Below are 17,514 nucleotides of genomic sequence, written 5' to 3'. Positions count from 1 at the left end.
AATTTATTTTCCTAGAAATGAGAGATAATAATCCTCAAGCTATCTAATACCAGGGTCTCTTAAATTTGTCCCTTCATGTAATGTGTAAAGATCTGACATCTATCGTTTATATTTAATTATATATTACATTTTAAGTATGTGTTAACTCTTAAAGTCTTTTTAAAAATCTCCAGTTGTAATATAAAAGATACTGTCCCTTTGTAAAACAATGTCAGGCTTTAGGAAGAAGGAGACATTTATGCAGTGGGATGAAGGTAAAAATTTTCCTGAAATTACACTATTATCACCAGTCACTGCAAATGTAACTAAATCAGTTCTTTTAGGATAACAGGGCAGGGTGCAGTACCTAAGTCCATGAATATAAAGCAAAAATAACCAGCAGAGCATACTCTCAAAAAAGACTGAATAAAAAGCTACAGACAGAAGTTACATGCATAATATTGTGTTCAATGAGTTTTGTGCTTCTTTAGTGAATAAATCTCTTCCCACCCACCCCCTCTCCTAATACTCTTTCCTGAAATGAATTTTTTTCCTCTGTTGGTTTGATAATGTAGAAATCACTAATTCTCCTAAATACAGTATTTGATTTTTTTTTTTTTTTTTTTTTTTTTTTGCTGGCTGGATGCAGTGGCTCACACCTGTAATCCCAGCACTTTGGGAGGCTGAGGTGGGCAAATCACAAAGTCAGGAGTTTGACATCAGCCTAGCCAACATGGTGAAATCCCATCTCTACTAAAAACACAAAAAGTAGCCAGGCGTGGTGGCACAAGCCTTTAATCCTAGCTACTCAGGAGGCCGAGACAGGAGAATTGCTTGAACCCAGGAGGCAGAGGTTGCAGTGAGCTGAGATCACGCCACCGCACTGCAGCCTGGGCAACAGGGTGAGACTCTATCTCAGAAAAAAAAAAAAAAAAAGCTTTTTATTTCTAATTGTCTCTGTTTCTGTGCTCTGGGCTGCTGCTCAAATCTTCCGTTTTCTAAAAAAGTAAATCCGCGTGCAACACATATTTTATATTCCTAAATTAACAAAATGACCTTAAATGCTCAATGGGCCTAAAAGGATTATAGGTTTCAAATTAATTACCCTAGTTTCAAGAAAGAAAGGAAGAAAAAAAAAAGGCAACATTTTCCCAGATTTCTTAACAGTGCAAATTCCATTTCTAGAGCAAGTTATCACGTATTTAGCAACTGGAATGCAATGGCACGATCATAGCTCACTGTAACTTCAAGCTCCTGGGCCCAAGCAATTCTTCTGCCCCAGCCTCCTGAGTAGCAGCTAGGACTACAGGCATACGTCACCAGGCCTGGCTAATTTTTTTTAAAATTTTTTTGTAGAGATGGGGGTCTCACTATGTTGCCCAAACTAACGGACTCAAGCAATCTCTTGCCTTAGCTTCCAAAATGATTGGGATTACAGGTGTGAGCCCCTGCAACTTTTGCTTTATATTCATATCAGTTACAAATGAATGCAGGAATATCTGCCAAGATACAAATTTTTTTTTTCCAAAACAATCCTGTAATAAGTGAGCAGATAAACTGCCAGAACCACACACATTCCCTATCTTCAACATGAAAGTACTCACACAAGAAAACCTGCTCAAAAATTTCCCCATTCTAATTCTACACGGTAATGCAAAAAAAAAAAGAAAAAACCACATTAACTTAAAGAAGCTTAAAAAATAATACAAACACAATTGCGAAATGGAAGAGTCTCATGGGAATAGTCAAACAGAAACAGAGTGACAATTTAAAGAATAAAGGTAGACTCTCTTTTAAGGTTGCTAGACAGTTGCTATTTTTCTTTCATGTCACCTCTTCATATTATCAAAGGGTCTTCTGTTAACATTCTCCCCACCCCTGAACTGTATAGCTGATTGGCAAAAGGCTTGCTTTTTATAACCAATCTGCTTTCTCCTCCCTAGTACTTGAAAGTTTGTCATATTTTCATCTTTCTACTTCATGTAAATGTAATGTCATGCGCATAAATAAAATTATGATAATTAGATAGAGTCTACAGTACCTGGATAAGCTTGAACTGATATGAAGTAGCCAGAAAATAAATTAAGTTTTGATTCTGGCTTCTTTAAATTACTTTCAAATACTCACTTTTGAGCTTCTCACAACTTGAAAGAGTAATTGAACTTTTCTTAAACCATAGCAAAAATAATTTATCTAAGGAAAGTATTTGCCAAGGCTTATTAAAAATTTTCAATGAATTTGGTATTTTCAAGTAATATATTGAAGGCTGAAAATAAGAGTGTGTGTATCCCACTGAATCTTTTATTGCTAATCTTTCAATCAAAGGAAAGATCCTTCACACATTTGTACATATTGCAGATCCACACATATTCCAGCAATATAAACTTTCCAAAAACATACACACACAAACAAAACTTTTCCTTATTATAAAGCTTAGCTCTTCTAAAATACCATTAATAATAAACATATTCATAAAAACAATACAGAACACTTCAATTAAGTATAAGACAAATGACTTGCCTAGCATGATTAAGCTTTTCCATGTAAATGAACTGACCAGGAACCAAAAACTTCCCTTCCTGGCAATTAGATGCCATTAAAACAAACAAACAGAAATTAACCATCTGGAATGAAGCTCTAAAATATGTTAAATATTTCTCTGGCTTCTTAGAATTTACCGAATAAAATACAGGCATACCTCGGAGATACTGTCGGTTCAGTTCCAGATCACTGCGATAAAGCAAATACTGCAATAAAGCAGGTCACACGAATCTTCTGGTTTCCCAGCGCGTATAAAAGTTGTATGTACACTATACTGTAATCTACTAAGCGTGCAATAGCATTATGTTTTTTAAAAAATGAACAGATCTTAATTGAAAATAACTTTATTGCTAAAAAATGGTGACAATCTTTTTGCTGGATGGTCTTGCCTTGATGCTGTGGCTGCTGACTGAGCAAGCAGGTAGTTGCTGAAGGTTTGGGTGGTTATGACAGTTTCTTAAAACAAGACAACAATAAAGTATGCCACATCAACTGGCTTCATTTCATGAAAGATTTCTCTGTAGCATGTGATGCTGTTTGGTAGCATTTTATCCATGCAGAACTTCTCTCAAGATTGGAGCCAATCCTCTCAAACCCTGATGCTGTTTTATCAACTAAGATGATGTAATTTCCTAAATCCTTTGGTGTCATTTCAACAATGTTCACAGCACCTTTACCAGAAAAAGATTCCATCTGAAGAAACCACTTTCTTTCTCATCCATAACAAACAATGCCTCATCCATTAAAGTCTGATCATGAGACTGCAGCAATCAGTTGCACCTTCAGGCCCCACTTCTAATTCTAGTTATCTTGCTATTTCTACTGTATCTATAGTTACTTTCTCCACTGAAGTCCTGAACCCCTCAAAGTCATCCATGAAAACTGTAATCAACTGTTTTCCAAACCACTGTTAATGTTAACATTTAGACATCCTCCCATGAATCACCAATGATATTAATGGCATCTAGAATGGTGAGTCATTTCCGGAACCATCAGTGTAATCCCATCAATAGCAGGTATAGCCTTACAAAATGTTTTCTGTTTTTTTTCTTTGTTTGTTTTTTGAGACGGAGTCTCACTCTGTCGCCTACACTGGAGTGCAGTGGCGCAATCTCAGCTCACTGCAAGCTCTGCCTCCTGGGTTCACGCCATTCTCCTGCCTCAGCCTCCCGAGTAGCTGGGACTACAGGCACCCACCACCACACCCAGCTCATTTTTTTTGTATTTTTAGGAGAGATGGGGTTTCACCGTGTTAGTCAGGATGGTTCAATCTCCTGACTTTGTGATCCGCCCACCTTGGCCTCCCAAAGTGCTGGGATTACAGGCATGAACCACCCCGCCCAGCCACAACATGTATTTTTTTAAGTAGTAAGACTTGAAAGTAAAAGTTACTCCTTGATCCATGGGCCACAGAATTGATGTTTTGTTGGGAGGCTTGAAAACAGCATCAATCTCCTTATACATCCTCATCAGAACAGTTGGGTAACTAGGTGGCACTGTCAATTAGTAATATTTTGAGTATCTTTCCTGAGCAGTAGGTCTCAACAGCGAGCTTAAAAAATTTAGTAAACCATACTGTCAAGATGTGCTCTCATCCAGGCTTTGTTGTTCCAAATGTTAAATGAGCATTGGCTTTCACTTCAAGTCACTGACTTCATTAGCTCCTAACAAGAAAGCCTGTCCTTTGAAGCTTTGAAGCCAGGCACTGACTTCTCCTTCCTAGCTATGAAAAACCCAGATGGCATATTCTTCCAACAGAAGGCTGTTTCAACTTCACTGAAATCTGTTGTTTGGTGCACCACTCTCATAATTATCTTGGCTAGATCTTCTGGATAACCTGCTGCAGTTTCTCCATCAGCACCTGTTGTTTCAACATGCATTGTTGTGTTATGGAGACAGCTTTTTATCCTCAACTTCATGAACCAACCTCTGCTAGCTTCCAACTTTTCTTCTGCAGCTTCCTTACCTCTCTCAGCCTTCACAGAATTGAAGAGATTTACGATCTTCCTCTGGAGTAGGGTTTGGCTTAAAGAAATGTGGTTGGTTTGATCATCTATCCAGAGCATTCCAACTCTCCTCATATTGGCAATAAGGCAGTTATGCTTTTTTCTCATTTGTGTATTCAACAGGGTAGCACTTTTAATTTCCTTAAAGAACTTTTTCTTCGCATTCACAAACTGGCTGTTTGGCAAGAGACCTAGCTTTTGGCCTATCTCAACTTTCAACATGCCTTCCTCACTCATCATTTCTAGCTTCTTATATAAAGTAAGAGATGAGCGACTCTTCCTTCTACTTGAAAACTTAAAGGCCATTGTAGTGTTGCTAGCTGACCTAAATTCAATATTCTTGTGTCCCAGGAAACAGGGATTCAAAGGGAGAGAGATGGAAGAATTATCAGTAAGTGGAACAGTCAGAAAAGACAACATTTATCAATTAAGTTTGCCATGTTACATGGGCAGGGTTTGTGGTGCCCTAAAGCAGTTACAATAGTAACACTGAAGATTACTGATCACAAATCACCATAACAGATACAACAGTAATGAAAAGATCTGAAATATTGTGACAATTACCAAAATGTGACACAGAGACACACTGAGCATATGCTGTTAGAAAAATAGCACTGACAGACTTGCTCAATGCAGGATTGTCAAAAAACACAAAAACAAAACTCTGCGAAGCACAAAAAAAGTGAAGTGCAATTAAATGAGGTGTGCCTGTAATTTAACAGATAATTCTGATAACCCAGTCAATGGCACAAGTTACTGGTAATACAGAAGCAGACTTATACATACGTGGTAGACAACAGAGGAGGAAAATAGATACTGACTCCAAGAGGTATTTTAGAAATTAAACTCTTGAGAAAATATCACATATGCCAAGGCTCCTTTTGTTTCCTTTGCTACCTTCTCATGAAGCTGCTATGAAGGATACATAATTTCACACACAATATAACATGACTGTGTTCAAGCATAATAAACTACAAAGTTAAACTCTTAATGAGTCTCCTCACAAGGGATCTTCTCTCTATCCAGGGGATCTTCACCACCTTTGTTATGTTCTAAGCATACCATGCCTTGTAAGTTGCATTCAAAACATTATCTATTATGTCTACATCACTAATACATCATGTCATGCCAGCTTCAAGCCATTCTTCTATTCCACAGTAAGCCATTGCTGTGGCACAAATTATGAGTAATCACTGCCATTTTAAGAATTTGTGCTAGAGAACTTGGTAGGGGAGTGTGGGGTAAGAAAAGAGGAAGGTTAGTATGGTACAAATTCTCAAGCAAAACTGACATAATAGAAAATAAAAAATTTTCTCTATATCCTTAGTATTTTGTTTTCTATTGGGTTGGTGCAAAAGTAATTGTGGTAATAAATCAGAAGAATAAATAAGGAGTATCTTAGTTTCTACTTAGGTACAATACTTTCTCATAAAATCTCCCATTCATAACAGTGTTCTCAATAGCAGTTTAACACAGGTGATGCAGACATTCAAACAGGAACATGAGTTATGAAGATATTCAAATAGGAAGAGGGGTATAAAAAAGACTTATTGATAGGACAGTAGAGAAATGACAATTTTGACTTCGGTCAGATTACTCTGGCTGTTACATAGAGAACCGACTGCAGGAAATACAAAGGGAAATTAGGAAGCTACTTCAGTGGTGTGGTCAAAAAATTATGACCCCCCAAAATGTTCACAAATAATCCCCAGGACCTGTGACTATATTACCTTACGTGGTGAAAGGGACACTGCAACATAATTAAGTGGACACACCTTGAGATGGGGAGATTATTCTGCATTTCTCAGGTAGCTCAATTTAATCACATGAATTCTTAAAAGCAGAGGATCTTTCCTGGCTATGTCAGAAAGATGAGATGTGAGAAGGACTCAATCTGCTGCTGCTGGATTTGAAGATGAAGAAGAGGACCACGAACTAAAGGAATGTGACAGTCTCTAGAACCTGCAAACAACTCTCAGCTGAAAACCAGCAAGAAATCTGGATCTCAGTCTTACCACAAGAACGATGAAGTCCCTGCCAACCATCCAAATAAAAATAAAATGGATCTTTCCCAGAACCTCCTGAAAACAGCTGACAACATGATTTTAGTGTGATGAGACCCATACCAGACTTCAGGTGTACAGAATTGTAAGAAAATTAATTTGCATTGCTTTGAACCACTAACTTTGTGGTAGTTTGTTTTGGCAGCAATAGAAAACTAATGCAAGTGGTCGGGGCAAGGAAAGAGAAGTAGCTGCTAGTAGGGTGGTAGCTATGGAAAGGTTATGGCCAGCGATGATGCCCAGAGGTAGTTTGGGGCCAGGTATTATAGAATATTTATTAATAATGTTTCCAAGTTCAGAAATCAATCAGTAAAGCCCTACCAGCAGTGGGGGAAGCTAACTGGTGCAGGAGAACAAACTCCTGCTGGGTTCTGTGCCCTCAGTGCATACACTAAGCATGCTCAGTGCAACCATGTGCTCAAAGTGTAGAAACTGCAAGTTTACCAACATGCTTAAGAAACAATACAATGCAAGGATAAATAACTTTAGAGCCATTTCAAATCCTTTTCTGAAGTAGGTGGGTACAAAATACAATCACCACCAAAAAAGACACGTTACCTTTTGACAGCACAAAACCTGGTCCTTCCCCTTATTTGCTTTGGCTGCCTTTAAGGTCACCAAAACTAAATTCACTCTAGTTGTAGTAACTCTTTCCTCTTTACCAACTCCTTGTTCCATTTTATAGTAGTTTTAACTTTAGAGCCACTTCAAATCCTTTTCTGAAGTAGGTGGGTACAAAGTATAAATAAGATGGCAGAACTGCAATATGTGTACACATAGATTATTTATTCTTGGCTGCAAATGAGAAAATTAGGATAGGAATGAAATGAAAACTGCTTTTAAAAAGATTGGCTGGGTGTGGTGGCTCCTGCCTGTAATCCCAGGACTTTGGGAGGCTGAGGCGGACAGATCAACTGAGGTGAGGAGTTCAAGACCAGTCTGGCCAACATGGTGAAACTCCATCTCTACCAAAAATACAAAAAGTAGCCTGGCATGATGGCAGGTAACTGTAATCCCAGCAACTCGGGAGGCTGAAGCAGAAGAATGCTTGAACCCAGGAGGCAGAGGTTGCAGTGAGCTGAGACTGTGCCACTGCACTCTAGCCTGGGTGACAGAGCGAGACTCTGTCACAAAAAAAAAAAAAAAAAAAAAATAAGCAAACCTATGATTTTAAGGATATATCTATTAAAATAAAGCTAAGGTGAGAGGCATACATTCAACTCACAAAAAAATTTTAAAAGGACACTATTAATTGGTGATTTTAAAAACAATAAAAATTAACTTTTAAAAAATGTACCATCACATAATCTGATAACTGGTGACAATAATGACATTTAATAATTAAGTCCAAGGAAATAAAAATGGATTATTCTAATTCTGGCAAAACTCTAAGTAAACTGACAAAACTCGTATGAAGCAATCTATAGCTACTTTTACCCTAAGACAGCAGAGCTGAACAGTTATAGAGACTTCATGGCCTGCAAAGCTGAAAACGTTTACTCTAACTGCCCTTTTAAGAAAGAATTTACGAAACTCTGGCCTAGACCCTAGGGATCCTCATTAATAAATTATTCTTATGGTTAGAAGAAAAAGTCTCCACCAATATAAGCAAATGCTTGCCTGATAGTCCAAAAAATTCCCAGAAAGCAAAATATATAACTTACTATGTATTAGTCAGAAAAATGAACAAAAATAATAATTACACTAGTTACTTATGTCTATAACTTTATGTTTACAATAGCTTATATATACATATATATAACAAAGATGACAAAAAAGTCTGATTTTGTAAGTCAGGCTTTGCAGAAATAAAACTAAAACACAACCAGAGCCAAGTCCAAAAATTCAAGATGTCCAAGGGATATGAGGTCATGTTGTAAGGTCCCTGCCTCACTGGTATCAGAAACAGAGTACAGTCATCCTTCAGTATCTGTGGGAGACTGGTTCCAGAATCCCAGCAGATAACAAAATCCATAGATCCCTCATACAAAATGATGTATTTGCAAATAACCTACACAGATCCTCCAGTATACTTTAAATCATCTCTAAATTACTTATAATACGTAATATAACATAAATGCTATATAGATAGTTGTTATACAATATTTTTAAATTTGCATTACTTTTTACTGTGTATTGTTATTGGCTTTTCTCCCAAATATTTTTGATCCACAGTTGGTTGAACCCATAAACATGGAACGCACAGATACACAGAGCTGACTGTATTCCTCATTAATCTGGAAGAAAAGCAAGGAAAACAAACCAGCAGCAGTTGGGATAAGCTCTGTTTGTGCTATTCCCCTTCTCCACACAGAAATACAGGAATCCTTGGACCATGCTCAATGTCTACTCCATGTTCTTCCCAAATGTTTTATGTTGCCCTGGTGCCTCATGTTTGTGGGCCTCCAAGTGGTTCCTCCCAGGTGCCCCAAAGTTCTCTACCCATCCAGAAGACCAAAAGGTTTTCTGGGTGAACTGACTACGTACAGTCGCTAAGAGAGCATAAAAGCTATCCTAATTTAATACTAAGGTCTACCATATCATACTTTCCTAACACTTGCATGAAATCACAGAGCAAAGCCTATAAAGCTATGGTGCCTACTGCTCTGTTTCACACGTAGTGTTTGTGTCAATTTCAAAGATTAACCACTGCCAAGTGTTTAGAAAATAGGCCAGGTTCCAAAAAAGGCTGCCACATCCCAGGTGCTGAGAATAATTAAAGAGAATTAACGTCATTAAACAGGTCAGTAAAAGGAATGGCTGATTGTAGGGCAAAAAGCAGCTCCTTTGTGGTGAACCAGAGGAGCCATTTCTGATAGTTAAATGTCCTGGTCATTGGAGAAATGTACAGACCACATCTTTCAACCTTCCAAATTCTGGTGGGCTCTTTTACTGGGTAAACATTGTTGCCTGTAATAACTTAGCAATTGTCTACATTCATAAAGCATGAGGACAGGTAAACAAAATGATAAAAACTGAAGGTAAAATAGACAAAAGCAAAAGCACTTGGCAAAATAAAAGCTGAAATATTCAAATACTGGTTTTCTCCTACAAGATCCTGCTGCCCAGACTCAGGGGCCACTGCTCCAACTGAAGTAGAGATGCTGTCCCTGTAAATTTGGCTTCTCTGGTTCAGAGGAAGTATCATGTCTGTGAAAGGTTAATTATCCTAGTAATCCTATGCCATTTTTCACCAGCTCCAAAGAAATTGCTTTATAGTTGGCCTCATTCTGAGATGGTATTTCAGAGTAAGCATCCTACCTTAATAGAAGCAATGTGGAGCAAAGTCTCTCCTCTATGATTTCTTTTCACAGCCATATTGGGCAACAGCTTCATTGCTGAGGGGCTAGACATCACTCGTCTGTAACTTGAACTATTTAATGTAGAAGGTGGTGTACCCGGAGAAAGACTACTGAATTCATCTGACAAGTTACTGTTTTTCCTCCCTGATGTGCCACCAACTTTACGTTTGCATGAAGGCAATGGTGTATTTTCTGAGGGCATCGTTTGCTTAACAAAATCTCCACTGGTGCTCAGAAAGCTGGTTCTACATCTCTTAGAAATGGGACTGGAAAGTCTATTGTGATGGCCACGTTTTCCATTATTTCCTAATGGCAAAGATTTCTTAGATGCAAGATAATTTTTGCAGACCTTCTCAGGAGTCACTACTTCATTCCTGCTCTTAGTGTCCGGAGACTCTATTTGCTCAGCCAATGGTAAAGAGACTTCAGTTAAACTTCCAAAACATTCAGATTCTGTCAAGGAGCCACTTGCTAGTAAGTCTATTTCACCATTTATCTGAGGACTGGAGATAACAGATGGTTGGCTACAGAAAGATACCAGCTTTTGCTTTGATTCCTCTTTGGAGTCAAATTCACCATCTTCTTTTTCTGCCTCTAAATTCCACTTTTGGTTAATTTCAGCTAAAGTTTTCTTTTTTTGCTTTTTTCTGGATCTTGCAGAAGCCTTTTTAGCCCTCTCAGAAACATCTGCTGGAGGAGTTGTGGAAACAAATTCATAGGAGTCTTGCTGAGCATTTGCATCTTTTTTTATTTCAGGCCGGGTTTGCACTGAAACTTTACTCACAACATATCTGACTTTCTTACTTCGAGGGCTAAACCACATTTTAATTGAATTCTTCTTGTTTTCTGCATCATTAAACAAACTTCTCCTAGGGTCATCTTCTTTCAAATCTGACAGGAAAAAAGAAAAAGAAATCTGTTACATGAACTTTATCGCTTCCACAAGGAGCTCCAAAAGAATTCTGTTTATAGTTCCCCTAAAGTGTATCATCTTTTAATTATGTACTTCTTTCTCAGCTCCTAGAGTATGAACTCTTTGACAGCAGATATTCACTCATTCAATAAATACTTACTGAATCCAACTTTGTGCCATATCTTAGAGACTGAAGATACAGCAGAGAACAAAACATAAAACTTATATTCCAAATATAGTACCAAAAAACCCCATAAAATACAAATGTAACAGAATGTGTAAGTTCTGTGGGCTAGGAATTACAAAATACTTACTAAAGAATTCTACGCAAACGGAGAGATATACCATGTTCATGAACTATAACAATATTGTTAAGATGCCAATTGTTCCAAACAGATTTACAGATATAACAAATCCCAATGTAAATTCCAGTAGGCTTGTTTGTAAAACTCAAGAAGCAATTATAAAATTTACATGGAAAAAGAAAGGTACAATTTGAAAGGCAAAAGACTTAGAACGACCAACATAATACTGAAGAACAAAGTTGGAGGACCCATACTATATGATTTCAAGGCTTATCTCTGACAAAATGAATACAGGGGATTAAAGACAATAGTCATGACCCTTTAGGTATCATCTAATATTAACTTCAAGCTGTATAACCAAAGATTAGTAAGAATGAATAAACAATAACTACATACTCAAACATAATCTCTTAAGCGTAAGAAGCTACATACACATTGGATGTTTTCACTTACATCGAATATAAAACAGCCAAAACTAATTTAATGTATTAAGTCAGAATAGTAGTTGGTTATCTCTATAGGGAAAAGCAGTGACTGAAAGGGAGCACAAGAGGGACTTCCAGGGTATTGTTTTTGTTCTGGGCGAGTTCAGTTTGTGCAAATTCATTAAACTATACAGTTAGAAAATATATGTCTTTTCTACATATATATAAAATAACTTTAAGTTTTTAAAAAATATAGATTTATAATTAAGAATTAAAACACAAAGATTCCATGGAGGGTAGACAGAATATACAAAGATTCAGTAGAGTTTTTAAAAAGAAAAATTAAAAAATTTTTCTGCACAGTAAAAGAAACTATCATCAGAGTGAACAGGCAACTTACAGAATGGGAGAAAAATTTTTGCAATCTATCCATCTGACAAAGGACTAATATCTAGAATCTACAAAGAACTTAAACAAACTTACAAGAAAAAAAACAACCCCATCAAAAAGTGGGCAAAGGATATAAAGAGATACTTCTCAAAAGAAGACATTTATGCGACCAACAAACATGAAAAAAAGCTCATCATCATTATTAGAGAAATGCAAATTAAAACCACAATGAGATACAATCTCAGGCCAGTTAGAATGGCTATCATTAAAAAGCCAGGAAACAACAGATGCTGGACAGGATGTGGAGAAATAGAAATGCATTTACACTGTTGGTGGGAGTGTAAATTAGTTCAACCATTGTAGAAGACAGTGTGGGCATTCCTCAAGGATCTAGAACCAGAAATACCATTTGACCCAGCAATCCCATTACTGGGTATATATCCAAAGGATTATAAATCATTCTACTATAAAGACACATGCACATGTATGTTTACTGCAGCACTGTTCACAATAGCAAAGACTTGGAACCAACCCAAATGTTCATCAATGATAGACTGGACTAAGAAAATGTGGCACATATACACCATGGAATACTATGCACCCATAAAAAGGATAAGTTCATGTCCTTTGCAGGGACATGGATGAAGCTCGAAACCATCATTCTCAGCAAACTAACACAGGAACAGAAAACTGCATGTTCTCACTCATAAGTGGGAGTTGAACAATGAGAACACATGGACACAGGGAGGGGAACATCACACACCAGGGCCTGTCGGAGGGTGGGGGGTCATGGGAGGGACAGCATTAGGAGAAATACCTAATGTAGATGACGGGTTCATGGGTGCAGCAAACCACCACAGCACATGTATACCTATGTAACAAATCTGCACGTTCTGCACATGTATCCCAGAAATTAAAGTATAATTTTAAAAAAAGAAGTAAAGCCGTTTGGTCTTCCCACAGAAGTCTTTTCTTCCTTCTACCTCTTCCCATTAATTTAGGTTTATAAACCCCCATTTTTGCCAGTTTGGAGAGTCACATTTTTCTGTGAACTTACATGTATATTCATAAATAAAAATCTGTCTTTTCTCTTGCTAAACTTTTTTACAGTTTAATTCACAGGCCTCCATACAATGAACCTAAGAGTGTAGAGGAAAAGGTTTTTTTCATTGACAAATCATACAAATCATCCACTTTCCTGACTTTGACAACTTCCTTCAAGTTGTCTTACGTTGTTTTTGTCTTTGGGATATTCATTTTCTTCAAGAAAAAAAAAATTGCCTTAAAATTCTCTCCCACTCCATGTAAACATAGGTAAAAATCAACCCAGGTCAGCCTAGCACAGTGGTAAGCACATGAATAGATAGTACTCAGTAAGTACTAGTGAATATATTATTTGATAGTCTCTTAAATCTTTCCAAATGTTTATGTAAGAGATGTTAGAATTAATTTTAAGAGCTAGAAGAAAACTTGAAAATAATTTAGTCTAATTCTTTCATTTTAACAATGAAGGACTAAAGTCAAAACAAAAAGAAGGAAGGAGTCCCCTAACTTCCAATCTGGTGCTTTATCTCTCCACACAAACTGGATTAGCAAAAGGTAATTTCAGGTCCAGAAAAAAAAGGAAAGAGAGAAAGAAAAAAAGAACATAAGAAAGAGAAGAAAGTTGGAAAAATAACAATAACTTGGTAAGATTAAAAACAATAATTAACAAATGATTTCATGCTGCCTGACAAACATTCTCCTAACACAATCTCCTCTGATCAACCAGGCTTCTTAAAATATGTTTTGTGATTCCTATTAAAAGAAGAAAGAGGAGAAAAGAGAGAGACAGAGAAAAAGACAGAAAAAGAAACTACCCAAATTTTGTTTTCCTCCTTTAAAGTTGCTCTTCATTCAAATAGAAAAGAATGCTGCATAAAATTTTACTTACATTACAGAACCAAAGAAAAATTTTAATGGAATGGAGTTCTAAACATAAGGTACTTTAAGAAGAAAACCGGTGGCCACTAGTCTTATTCCTAAGGGCTAAAAACATCCACCATATAGGAAATAAACATCTGATGTTACTAAGGTGTTCAATAACATTTTCAAATGGTGATTATTCTTGCAAACTTTTAATACTCAAGAGATACATTATTTTCATTTTCTTACTGTTTTGTGGAATAAATTTCTTCTCAACATTCTCATATCTTTCTTAGCAAAAGAAAAGTACATCATCAATTATTTTTTATTTCCTTTTAGTCATTTTTTATTCACACAGAACAGCTTGTTTTATTGTTTTACCAGCTTAAAATTATTAATGCACCAGAAGATTGTTAATGATAATCTCAATTCTTTCAAGTTCAAAACTGCTTCTTCTGCCTATTCTTTCACCTCATATTTCCTGAGTACAAAAGTCCTATCTTTAAAAATACATTCACCTGGTAAAAGAACCTTAAAACAGGTAAGAAGAAATGGGAAACAGGCTTTGAAAAATAAAATAATTATTACTTAACTCTAGAAATTTCAGACATGATCTCTGCCTAGCAAAAGAGTAAAGATTTTCTACTCCAAAGTAGCCATTGCTTCCTGCAGAAGGAATGGAAGCATGCCATTGAAAAGGCAGTAAAATGATAAACCTGCTGGAGGCAGGAGTACGTATCTGAATAAGGGCAGATTCTCCTACATAAACCCTTTAAATGTCATAGGTGAACATGACCTGGTCCACAAAGTGTTATTAAGACAGGATCTTGGAAAGTATCAGAAAGAGGTATCCATTCACATAGAGACTTTATGTCTAGATTCAACAAGGTCTTTTCTTTGCAGTGGTAAGTAGATTTCAAAACCAAGTCACTTCTGATACAATCTCAAGTCTATAGGAAAGGTCAAAATGAAATGTTACCAGGATTACTTTTCAAGAAAGACTCAGGATAACAAAGACATAAAGGTTAATCCTCTGATAGTCTGTAATAACTTGCATTTGATTTTGTTTTAAATTATTTTAAACACAGATGACATTTTCAATTAAAACCATGTCAAACCCTGAGGTTCTCAATGTTTGAAAAACTTTAAAAATGTAGAATTGAGCTTTTAAAGGAAAATTAAGCCTTATATACAGCAGCAACATACTCAACTGACTAAAAACCTAAATCTAAAAAGACAAGAAATTTCATTCTCAGGTGTACACATTTCCTACCTTATAAATGAGTAAATGAAGATAACATATTCAATGTAATTGATATGAACACAATTTTACTATTCATCTGGTAATAACGTTATGCAAGAAGACTTTAATTATGTATCTTGCATAACTAAGCAAGGAGCACAACAACAAAGATGACTGTATATTCTGAATTTTATTAGATATTTGAATATCTAAGATAATATCTAAGATAAAACTGTAAAAAGCAAAACACTACTGCTGGAACATAAATCACATTATTAACAACTACCAACAATTTTTATGGGTGAATGCTTCTCAGCATGATAAATCATAATATTCATTTCATGAAGAAAAACATTGGTCCTTCCTCTGCACAGTAAATTCCTTAATGATAATATTTAAAAGAAAATTCTATTCTCTGAATTTCAGAGTACATCACAAAATATTGAGGAACAGAGATGCACGTGTTACTAGAGAGCTGCTTAGCCAAGTTTTTTCTTAAAATTTAATAATCAACTATAGAAAAAAGAGGCAATTAGAAAATGTGATTTAGCTATCATTAATCTACATCAAAGGATTATAATGATGTACATTGTGTGCCTTTCAAAGTATTCTCTATTATAGGTTTCACAACCGAAGTTGAGAAATCTCTTTGACGAACCAGTTCCTTATTAAAAATCAAAGGAAAGTCCTTTGCTACCATCTGTGCAACATTAATGCCTTCACTAAAGAATGATTATTTTATAACTTAGGAAGCATTTAGCTCTATTTTAAAAAAAACAACAGCAACACAGCTATTCAAACATTCATCTTCCTCTAGTATAAAAACATCAGCGCATATATGAAACACTGTGTAATCATTACAGAAAGACCAGCATCTCTCTCTAAAGCAGAAAATAGAAAGGGAAATTGTAATACTGTAAAAGCATAATCAAAGTATTTTTTTTAATGTCACCAACATGTTTCACAGAACCTGACCAGCACCTGCAAGGCCTGACTTAGTATGATATGGTTCAAGAGAAAATAAAAACTTTAAAATTTAACTCCATTAGTAAAAAGAAGATCATGTTATAAAGTGTTATAAATGATAAGGTAAAGTTATCCAAAAATGGTTGTCAGCAAAATTTGACAATCTCCTCTTTAAAGTACACTGAACCAAGAAAAATCTGTTCAAGTATTTAGAAGCTCATTTTAGAAAGTATTACTATAAATCAGGCTTCTTTATCTCCAGTATACCATACACTATGTCCATGATTTGACAAGTTCTTCCTAATTGCCCACCTTAATTACAGTAATTATATGTATTATAGTAAATGCAAGTAACAAGGTTCATTTGAAAGATAAATTGTGAACTACAGGGTTTTTAAAAGAGAAAATGTGAGAGATGTTCACCATTCCACTTAATTCATCATCTTCTACACATGACCATTTAACAGAATCACACAATTTTGGAATGACAGCTTAGGAATCACTTAATCTAATACCCTTATCCTAGTGAGATCATTTTCCAACATCCTCATTATTATAAAGAAGACTAACTGTCTTTTGTCCCCAACTATCAGTTCCTGGTATATCGTTTATCTTCTAACCTTTTAGTTCTAGAAGTACTTACTAGATAATCAACTACCACATAAGGTACTGCATAAAATACATAGAATAGATAAACTGTAAAGAAACAAAGGGAAATGTTCCAGAAAAAAATCTCAAATGCCCTTAAGGCTAATTTGTTTTCGGAAGAATTTGGGATGAAAAGTTGGGTACTACACAACTTATATTAAAGTAGAAAAAGCTCTGCACCATGGAATTTAGAGATCTCAACAGAAGGTTATAATTCAATATGTTTATACTCTAAATTTATTGTCATTTTCTATCAAAGTAGCAAAGAAAGATATTACTATTATAATTTTTTAAGAAGGCCTATGAATGCATAGATGTTATCACTATAAAATGAATTATTTAAAACAAATTCTAAGAATGTATTTTAAAATTATTTTAATTAGGTCAGGCACAATTAGCTCATGCCTCTAATCCCAGCACTTTGGGAGGTCAAGGTGGGAGAATCACTTGAGGCCAGGAGTTGAAGACCAGCCTGGGCAACACAGCAAGACCCTATCTCTTCTAAAAGAAAAAATTAATTAATTAACTGGCTGGGTGTGTGGTGGTGAGTGCCTGTAGTCCTAGCTATTTGGGAGGCTGAAGTGGGAGGATGTCTTGAACCCAGTTCAAGGCTGCAGTGAGCCATGATGGTCCCACTGCACTCCATCCTGGGCAACAGAGCAGGACACTGTCTGTCTCAAAATAAGTAAATAAATAATTTTAAGTTTAGTCTCTGGGACATGAATTAGCACTGCCAATTTTTATGCAACTCAATTCAACAAACATAACGAATACCTACACTTCTAACCAAAAAGTTGTGCAAAATAGAAAAACAGTAAGAAATGTACA

General features: G+C 36.0%; 1 protein-coding gene across 2 annotated transcripts in view; it reads right to left on the bottom strand.

The window, feature by feature from the left end:
* Nucleotides 1-17,514, bottom strand: part of BARD1 (BRCA1 associated RING domain 1) — a 71,134-nt gene that overhangs the window by 40,422 nt on the left and 13,198 nt on the right. For both annotated transcript variants that reach the window (XM_011932314.1, XM_011932313.1), the window contains one exon: nt 9,851-10,782. In XM_011932314.1, the coding sequence (XP_011787704.1) occupies nt 9,851-10,714 (864 nt within the window). In that variant the 5' untranslated portion in view covers nt 10,715-10,782. The remainder of the gene's footprint in view (nt 1-9,850; nt 10,783-17,514) is intronic.

This window comes from Colobus angolensis, unplaced genomic scaffold (assembly GCF_000951035.1).
Source record: "Colobus angolensis palliatus isolate OR3802 unplaced genomic scaffold, Cang.pa_1.0 Scaffold95, whole genome shotgun sequence".
Classification (NCBI taxonomy): Eukaryota; Metazoa; Chordata; class Mammalia; order Primates; family Cercopithecidae; genus Colobus; species Colobus angolensis.
This window is presented reverse-complemented; position numbering and strand designations above follow the sequence as displayed.